Here is a 10,247-nt window from a genome sequence, read left to right on the forward strand (position 1 = left end):
CGGTTGAGTGCCAGTTCTGCCAGCTGGCCGTGCGCCTGAACAAGGTGGACCTCCATGAACACCACTGCGGCCAGCAGACGGAGCTCTGCCCAGACTGCGGCCAGCACGTCATGCTCCGCGTGCTGGCCCGGCACAGAGAAGAGTGTCGGCGTGAGCAGCTCCGGCTCCAGAAAGGTGAGCATCGTGAGCTCTCAGCAGGACGGGTGACGAGGGTGCTGACAGATGCGTGTGTCTCTAAGTCACCTGGCTAGTCTAGTTCCAGAGTGGCCTTCTTGTGCACCCGCTGTGTCTTGAAATGACTGGTCCAGAGAAAAGCAAATATCATAATGCATAAATGCATAAATATGGAATCTAAAAAATAGTACTAATGAACCTATTTACAGAGAAGGGAGACTCCGGTATAGAGTCAGACTGGTGGACGCAGCAGGGGAAGGACAGCGTAGGACAAACTGAGAAAGTAGCATCAACATATAGACACTGTGTTCGTGTGTGCTAAGTCGCTTCGGTCGTGTCCGACTCTTTGCGACCCCATGGACTGTAGCCCACCAGACTCCTCTGTCCATAGGATTCTCCAAGCAAGAATACTGGAGTGGGTTGCCATGCCCTCCGCTCCAGGGGATCTTCCTGACCCAGGGATCGAACCCAAGTCTCTTACGTCTCCTGACTTGGCAGGCAGGTTCTTTACCACAAGGACCACCTGGGAAGCCCCATATATACACTAAGGGAAGTCGCTCAGTCGTGCCCGACTCTTTGCGACCCCATGGGCTGTAGCACACCAGGCTCCTCCGTTCATGGCATTTTCCAGGCAAGAGTACTGGAGTGGGTTGTCATTTCCTTCTCCAGGGGATCTTCCTGACCCAGGGATCTAACCTGGGTCTCCCACATTGCAGGCAGACGCTTTTACCATCTGAGCCACCTTAACATCCTCATATATACACGACCAAGTGTAAAATAGATAACTATAAGGAAGCTGCCCAGCCTGGTGCTCTGTGACAACCTAGAGGGTTGGAATGGGGTGTGGAGGGAGGTTCAAGAAGGAGGGGATGAACATATAATTATGGCTGATTTGAGTTGTTGTGCGGCAGAGGCCAACACAATATTGTAAAGCAATTTTCTTCCAATAAAAAGAATTTTTTTTTAATTTATAAAAATAAATGACTGATCCAGGGAGCCAAGAAGCCAGGGGTTGGGGACCTGGGAGCTACACAGATGAGTGCAGAGGCAATGGGGCCCTACCAGATGGGAGGCTTCCTTTGAACTCCTCCAGCATGACTCCAGACTGGCAGAGACCTACCTGAATCCTTGTAGAGATGAGAAAGCTATGCAGAGTGAAACAGGGGCTTGCTAGAGGCAGAAACCAGACAGGATCCCCAAGTTCCCTGACACAAAATCAGGAACTTTCCCAAAGGATCCAGATGTAACCCCTGACCTTTGGGCCTGCGTGTTGGCCACCTGGTGCCACAGCATCCTCTCTTTACCCAGTTACCTCTTCAGGAAGTGTGTTTACAGAGAACACGAGCCAAACACATCCTCTCACTGGTTGTTTTAGTAACAACAGTAGCATGGGGACAGAGCCGAAAATCCCCTGGGCGGTAAGTCTCTCTGGGTAAAAGATTTTATCAAAATCGGCAAATGAAAAACTGGGGTGCTTAAGATTCAAGTACATTCCCAGCAGGCCCGGGTTTCAACATAGCCAACAAACAACTCTTCAGCACAACTTTGTCAACACAACACAACTTGAACAAGATAGCACAACTTCAACAAGACTGCACAGCTTCAACAACACAACACAACTTCATCAACACAACTTCAACAAGACAGCACTACTGCAACAAGACAATACAACTTCATCAACACAACTTCGACAACACAACTTCAACAAGACTGCACAGCTTCAACAACAGCACAACTTCAACAAGACAATGCAACTTCATCAACACAACACAACTTCAACAAGACAGCACAACACAGCTTCAACACAATCAACAAAGATGTGTGCAGTTAACTCCTCATCTGATCACAGAGCTCGGAAATGGCTAAACTGAAAGAGCAGTCGGGTTGAACAGGACTGGCATCTGTGGTAACAACTCCTTCCATCTCCTTGGAAACCAGTCCTGCTCCAGGAAAACGTCTTTTCATCAGGGCTGTGTGCTGCCCCAAGGGCACTTTTACAATTTAATGGAAATAATGTAGGTGAGTCCTGTTGTGGGTGGTCCATGTGGCCAAGGACCCTGGCAGTGCAGGACACTCATGGCAGCCTCGGGTCAAGGCATCCTCAGGACTGCAGGCCACGTAGCGGGGCAGCCGGGCTGGCCATTGTCAAAGGCAATCATTTGTGCTGTTGCTTCTGTGCTTTTTCAGGGAAGAGCATTCCAGTTCCTGAAAGCAACATCTGCTGTCATTATTGCAACCAAATGATTCCAGGAAATAAGTATTTCCACCATCTGGTGAGTAGAAATTTGTCATTGTCTAATGATGCCAATGGAGAAGGCAATGGCACCCCACCCCAGTACTCTTGCCTGGAAAATCCCATGGACGGAGGATCCTGGTGCGCTGCAGTCCATGGGATCGCTAGGAGTCAGACACGACTGAGCGACTTCACTTTCACTTCTCACTTTCATGCATTGGAGAAGCAAATGGCAACCCACTCCAGTGTTCTTGCCTGGAGAATCCCAGGGACAGGGGAGCCTGTGGGCTGCCATCTATGGGGTTGCACAGAGTCAGACACGACTGACCTGACTTAGCAGCAGCAATGATGCCAATAGCCAGTTCATATTGCAAAAAAATATGATATGAACAGTAGATTCTTTCTGTAATTCATTCATTTTATTTATTTACTTATTGGGCGCACTGGATCTTCATCGTAGCCTTCGTCCCAGGCTTCTAATTGCTGTGACATCTCTTGTTGCCTTACACGGGCTCTAGATGCATGGGCTTCAGTAGCTGTGGTGCCCAGGCTTAGTTGCTCCATGGCATGTGGGGTCTTCCTGGACCAGGGATTGAACCTGTGTCCTCTGCATTGGCAGGTGGATTCTTAAGCACTGGACCACCTGGGAAGTCTTGAATGGTAGATTCTGGGTCCAGTTTTACACAGCATGAATATTAAGAGGTTCCCATATTTCATTTTGCTTTGTTCAAAAAAGGACATCGTGAACTGCTTTAGGCTTATTTAGCACACGTAATTGGATTCCAATTATGCCAGCCCTTCAAGGAGCCTCCCTGACCAATCCAGCTATCACTGATCACCTCTGAGGACCTGAAAATTACAATTTAGGCCTAAATAGGCTCTGCTTTATTATTTTCTATCCCATGTCCCTGGTGGCTCAGATGGCAAAGAATCCACCTGCAATGCGGGAGACCTGGATTTGATCCCTGAGTTGGGAAGATCCCCTGGAGGAGGGCATGGCAACCCACTCCAGTATTTTTGCCTGGAGAATCCCCATGGACAGAGAAGCCTGGTTGTATAGAGTTGCAAAGAGTCAGACACGAATGAGCAACTAAGCAGAGCACAGCACAACCCATATGGAAGTCTTCTCTATTAGGCTGTGAGCTTCCTCCAAAAAGTTAATAACTTTCTCCATCTTCCCACAATGAAGCTGATATCAGGGCTGTGTACCAAAAGGAGGACTCTGAAAGGATGTAATGATGTGATAGATTGATTGACTGCTTTTGCCTGGGAAAATTTACAGACTTCTCCCTCCATCACTCTAAGCACCTTGGGAACAGGCCAAGCTGTTCCCCTCTTCTACAGGATGGAGCATTTTCTTTGGGGGAATCTCCCCAAAGGATCCCTCCAAAGAACTCACTTCCTTCTTCCTGGATGGCAAACTGTTTGTCCTTTCTTTACCCTTCAATCCAGAGAACAATGCATATCAGAACTAAAGAAATCCTAGAGATGATCTAGGTCTTTTTGTTCATCAGGGACCATACATATAAAATTTACTATTGGTGACATTTAGAGCATTTTAATATGAATACTTGACTTAAAATCTAAATTACATTCCCTACCCTCCACAAAAACAATATATGGATTTGAAAACATGTTGATTGATTCTCTATTTCCACCTTTTAGGTATTAATGAATGCTGTGGAACTTAGTTTCACCTGGTTTTCTACTATTCCTCTTTAGTCATTATTATTACTGTCACTTTATTCAATTCATGCCTGCTTGGATATACTCATACGTTTACCTTTCTCTTTGCTGATGTTTTTTTAAATATTTTAAAATATTTTACGGGTTTATTTTGGCTGCATTGGGTCTTAGTTGCGGCGTGTGGAATCTTTACTGCAGTGTGAGGGCTTCTCTCTAGTTGTGGCACGTGGGCTCCAGAGCGTATGAGCTCAGTAGTTGAAGTGCACTGTGGCATGTGGGATCTTAGCTCCCTAATCAGGGATCAAACTCGAGTCCCCTGCATTGCAAGGCAGATTCTTACACTGTACCACCAGGGAAGTAACGAATCCCAAGCTTTCCTTCTGGGCAAGATTTCTGTCATCCTGAAATACATGTCTAGGTATCTTTAGTTATCTGCACAGTTACTTCCTTTATTCTGCATCCTTGAATGTTAATTGGATTTCAAATTCTACATTAACCTTTATTTTCTTTTAGCATTTTGAAGCATTTTCACCATCTTCCCACCTCTTCGATTGCTGTTGATAAATCTGCTCTCAGTGTAGCTGCTTGTTCTTTGCCAATAACCATTTTCTTTGTTGGATTTCAAGATCCTCTTTGCTTTGGATCTTCTGTGGTTTCACTGCAATGTGTCCAAGAGAAGATTTATTTTTATTCATCCTGCTTAGGACAATTGGCTCAGATGTGTTTGTTTGTTTGTTTCCTCTCTCTCTTCTTCAGAATTTATCACCTCATGATCAATTTCTAGTCCAAGGTAGACAAGCTTTGTCATTTTTTCGTGACCCCATGGACTATACAGTCCATGGAATCTTCCAGGCCAGAATACTGGAGTGGGTAGCCATTCCCTTCTCCAGGGGATCTTCCCGACCCAGGGATCGAACTCAGATCTCCCACATTGCAGGCCAATTCTTTACTAGCTGAGACACAAGGGAAGCCCAAGAATATTGGAGTGGGTAGCCTATCCCGTCTCCAGTGGATCTTCCCAACCCAGCAATGGAACATGGGTCTCCTGCATTGCAGGCGGATTCTTCACCAGCTGAGCTACCAGAGAAGCCCCTTAGGGCAATAGGCTCATATGTGTTTGCTTTTTTCCCCTCTCTCTCTCTTCTTCAGAATTTATCACCTCATGCTCAATTTCTAGTCCAAGGTAGACAAGCTTTGTTGTCATTTCCCTTTTCCAGTTAGTCAATTTTTGTCTCTCAGCCACCGTAGTTCAGACTTCAAGTTTCCCAGCTTCGTGCAGGGAAAGGGGACTCTTCCAATTTCACACATCATGTGGATGGGACTTTTCTCTCATCCAAGCTCTTAGTCATGAGACTGACCCCACAATCTCCTCCTAAAGGGTTACCTCATGTGCTTAACAGGTACGTCTTCTTTCCCGGAACGTGAGTTTGCTTGCTTCCTTGCAAAGTCAGCTCAGTGAACGTTTGTCATATTATATCCAGCATTTCTAAAGAGTTTGGAGTGGAAAATTTTCAGGTTAGCTCGCCTATTGTATTGTCCACCATTAAAGCTGAGGTCATTTTTAAATTTGATGCTTGACTCACCCTTGCAGGATAGATGCCGTCGAGTCTCAGGTGCTGTGACACCTTCTCCAGTGGGGAAACCAGAAATTCCTCCTTCATCCCCTTTGAGTTGGGCTGCTGAAGACCAGACTTCCAAGGCAGAGAAAGATGTCCGTCCAAAGCTGAAAAATAGACACAGAGCTCCCTTTCTTTCTGAAAAGTCAACAAGGCAAGCGCCACGAGGAATAAACAAAACCACGAATCTGTCTTTGAAGTCCAATGGCAAGCTCAGAGCCTCCTCTCCTGTAGAAGATGAGACAGCCTATGACATTCTGAGGAGATGTTCTCAGTGTGATATCCTACTTCCCCTGCCAACCCTAAACCACCACCAGGTACCCAGCCTCTGTTCCTTCCATATCCAGCTATGAGCCATCAGGACAGTGTTTAAAGAAATGCAAGTCCTGCGAGATGTCCTCAGACAACACTATCTCCCCTTTCTCTGTGTGTCCGGATCTACTCTCACTTATCTCCTGTGTATATATGTTCATCACCTCCCATTTCTAACGGCAGAGCCAGTCTCTCATCTCTATCTCCAGTTCCCAGCCTAGTTACTGACCACAGCAAATGCCCCCAAACCTTGGAGCAAACAAATGAATAGAAGGCATCCAGTCTAGCTCTCTCATGGCGTAGATAAGGCAACTGCAGTCCAGAGATCAGAGCCTTGGTCAAGATCCTAAGTCAGTTGGTATCTTGCCTCCAGCAGATTAAGGTTTACCTCCAGTAGCTCAGGATTTGCAGCCTCAATAACCTGATTTTTCACATCCTAGATTACTTTCCAATAAAGAAGAATTAGCATTAGAGGTAGTTAACCATTATGCACCAGTTACAATGCAAAGCGGGGCTTCCCCAATGGTTCAGCTGGTAAAGAACCTGCCTGCCAATGCAGGAGATGCAAGAGCCATGGGTTTGATCCCTCAGTCGGGAAGATCCCCTGGAGAAGGAAATGGTCACCTGCTCCAGTATTCTTGCCTGGAAAATTCCATGGACCGGGGAGCCTGAGGGGCTACAGTCCATGGGGTGGCAAAGCTCTTTACAAATGGTTAATCATTATAAACATCAGGAAGGTATTTTACCCCTATCTTATAGATAAGGAAACTAAACAGAAAGGTCAAATGGCTTCCCCAGGATTTCACAATTAGAGAGTGGCAGAATCCAGCCAGGTATACATGTGGATATAGTTCCAGAGCTTATGCTCTCAAGCCCCATAAAGGATGTCTCACTTTAAAATACTTTCATTATTTGATGTTTTTCAAAATACAAAAGTTATTGTTGTTGTTCAGTAGCTAAATCATGTCCAGCTCGTTGCAACCCCTTGAAAAGCAGCACACCAGGCTCCCCTGTCCTTCACTATCTCCCGGAGTTTGCCAGTACTAAATACTAGATTTGGTTGTAACCATTTGACATGATACCATACAAACAAACATAAAGATACAGCTAATCCCCCCCACACCCATCCCACCTCCCAAGTGCCATGCCATGAAGTGCTAGTGTCAGCCTCCAGGTGGGTGTCCTTCCAAAACGTCACCTCTGTTCACAAAAACCTGACAAGCCTCCATGGGGATTGAACTGGTTTTCTTCCCCCATATATCATCTTCCTAGACTCATGACTCCACCACTTGCCTTTTTTCCTGAATATATGATGCACACCCCTTACAAAGTAGTAGACCTAAATCTTGTTCTAACTTCTTTAAGCATCTCTGTACGCACACAAGCACACAATTTTACCAAGCTGAGTGAATTTCATACTTGCTGAGGGTGTTATTAGTGCCATATTCCCTTGCCTCCTACAACTGAAATTTCCTTTCATACTTCTCTCCATCCTTAATGATAGGCTTGCTGAATTTAGCAAAGAAAAATTCATTACTTGGGACAAAAATAACTACAAAATAATTTCATGGGACATACTCATACTAAGAAAAATCCTTTGTCTCTCTGAAATTAAAATCTAACTGGACAGCCTGTATTTTATCTGGCAACTCTAATATATAACCACACACACACACACACATTTGGAGTCCAATTGTACACACTACTTGTATAGGATTCATCAATAACCAATAATAAGAAGGGCATCCCTCCAAGTCAAATGATGTTGCCCCTTCCTTTTCTTTTTTAATGTTGTAAGAGTCCATGAGGACTCCCTAGTGGCTCAGATGGTAGAGTCTGCCTGCAATGTGGGAGAGCCGGTTTCAATCCCTGGGTTGGGAAGATCCCCTGGAGAATGGAATGGCAACCCACTCCAGTATTCTTGCCTGGAAAATCCCATGGACAGAGGAGCCTGGCGGGCTACCGTCCATGGGGCTGCAAAGGGTTGGGCACGACTGAGCAACTATCACTCACACACACAAGAGTCCATGGGGTGCTGTGTTGTGCTTAGTTGCTCCGTTGCGTCCAACTCTGCAACCCCATGGGTCGTAGCCCGCCAGGTTCCTCTGTCCATGGAGATTCTCCAGGCAAAATACTGGAATGGGTTGCCATTCTCTTCTCCAGGGGATCTTCCGAATCTAGGAACTGAACCCAGGTCTCCCGCATTAGAGGCGGATTCTTTACCATCTGAGCCCCCAGGGAAGCCATAGCGTGGGTATCCTCTAACCTGTTCGTCCACCCTCCTGATGATGACAGTCCTCTGTCCTCCCCACAAACCTCCCATAGACCCCTCCTAGTTCACTGGCCTCCCTTTTCTTCTCTTTTTCTTTTCTTTTTTAAATTTTTATTGGAGTACAGTTGCCTTACAATATTGTGTTAATTTCTGCTGTACAGCAAAGTGAATCAATTATGCAGATACATATGTTTACTTTTTTTGAGGTTCTTTTCCTATATAGGTCATTACAGACTATTGAGTAGAGTTCTCTGTGCTATACAGTAAGTTATCATTAGTCATCTCTTTTATACATTGTTGTTGTTTTTTAGTCACTAAAAAAAAAATGTGGAAGTGTTAGTCACTCATTTGTGTCCAACTCAGAGACCCCGTGGACTGTAGCCCACCAGGCTCCTCTGTCCATGGGATTCTCCAGGCAAGAATACTGGAGTGGGTTGCTATCTCCTTCTCCAGGGGATCTTTCCAATCAGGATCGAACCCGTGTCTCGTGCATTGCAGGCAGATTCTTTACCACTGAACCACCTGGGAAGCCCCCTTTTATCCATAGTAGTGTATATATGTCATTCCCAGTCTCTTAATTCATCCTACCCTCCTCTCCCCCCACCCCAACCCCACTTGGTATCCATAAATTTGTTCTCTACATCGGGGTCTCTATTTTTGCTTTGCAAATACGTTCATCTCTATCTATGACTTTTCTGTCATCTACAGCTCAAGGTCCCTGCTCCAGAAACTGGGGATAGGTTTAACCAGCGATATCCCAGGAACTAACACTTCCCACTTTATACACCTTCAACTTTTTAAATATCCATTTCTTTAGGAGAAATGCCGGCGGTTAGCTTCATCAAAAGGAAAACAAGTGTGAAGTTCCAGCTAGCTTTGGGAAAGGTACAACAGATTTTGAAGATTTTGTTTTTACACTGGTTTTTCTGCTTGCTTTCTGTGCTAGTCTGTATTTGAGGAAAGACGTTTTATTCACTGGGTGTCTTTCTTGTTGAAGAAAAGGTTTGGATTTTAACTATTTTCCTCCTTTTGAACAGAGATGTTGGTTTTCCCAAGAGCTACAGCTAAACCAGGAGGAAAAGAGAACGCCAACTCTTCTGCCTGAGAATTCTGATCAAGCATCTAGGCCCAACCCAGCCTGGACACCTTGGGAAATCCAGCTTTCTCTCTGAAGAATAAAAAAGATCTTCCTGAAAGCCTGTCCTCCACCTTTCTTTAGATTTTTGACTGGTTTTCCAGGGCCGGGGGTGGGTGGGGTCGGGGAGCAGCAGCTAGGACCGCATGGGAAGGGGAGTGGCAGAAAATGAGAGAGCGAGGAAGAGAAAAATGAGGTTGGGTGGTGGGGGCAGCCAGGTAATGCACGAAGAGGTGCCAGTGGAGGCCGCTGGCAGGGGGAGCAGCTGGGAGACACCCAGAGAAGCAGCCCCCTCCCCGAAGTAGCACAGCCCTAACTGTCTGCCTGGCCTGTGGGGAGACCCGTTAGGGTACCAGCTCCCACTAGGGAGGACAGAGCCCAGGACAGTGGGTGTTTGGGTGTGCCCCCACCCACCCAAAACTGCAGAAATGTGACCTTTCTCAAGCTTTGTTAGGTTGGCTGAGTCAGGTTTGCTTAAGGCCTTCTTTGGGTCCTGGTGGCTCAGACAGTAACGAATCCGCCTGCAGGGCAGGAGACTGAGGTTCCATCCTTGGGTTGGGAAGATGCCCTGGAGGAGGCCATGGCAATCCACTCCAGTATTCTTGCCCGAGAATCCCATGGACAGAGGAGCCTGGCGGGCTACAGTCCACAGTCACAAAGACTCAGAAGCGACTGAGCGACTAACACTAGGGCTGGGTTGGCAGTGGCTTTGGCTTCCCAGAGAGCGTCCCCGACAATGGACAGGAACTGGGGCTGGATCCGGACAGGAAAGGTGGCGAACGATCGGGCCTGCACAACCCAAGTCCTGGGCAGAACCTC

At 46.4% G+C, this 10,247-nt stretch overlaps 1 protein-coding gene across 1 annotated transcript in view; it reads left to right on the forward strand.

Moving 5' to 3' along the window:
- The window catches only part of XAF1 (XIAP associated factor 1), a 13,578-nt gene extending 4,089 nt beyond the window's left edge, over positions 1-9,489 (forward strand). The window contains exons 5-9 of the mRNA XM_010847448.1: positions 1-174; positions 2,362-2,447; positions 5,685-6,026; positions 9,111-9,178; positions 9,331-9,489. The exon at positions 1-174 is cut by the window's left edge and continues 1 nt beyond it. Of these exons, the coding sequence (XP_010845750.1) occupies positions 1-174; positions 2,362-2,447; positions 5,685-6,026; positions 9,111-9,155 (647 nt within the window). The 3' untranslated portion in view covers positions 9,156-9,178; positions 9,331-9,489. The remainder of the gene's footprint in view (positions 175-2,361; positions 2,448-5,684; positions 6,027-9,110; positions 9,179-9,330) is intronic.
- The last annotated feature ends 758 nt before the right edge of the window (positions 9,490-10,247 follow it).

This window comes from Bison bison, unplaced genomic scaffold (genome assembly GCF_000754665.1).
Source record: "Bison bison bison isolate TAMUID 2011002044 unplaced genomic scaffold, Bison_UMD1.0 scf7180017864249, whole genome shotgun sequence".
NCBI lineage: Eukaryota > Metazoa > Chordata > Mammalia > Artiodactyla > Bovidae > Bison > Bison bison.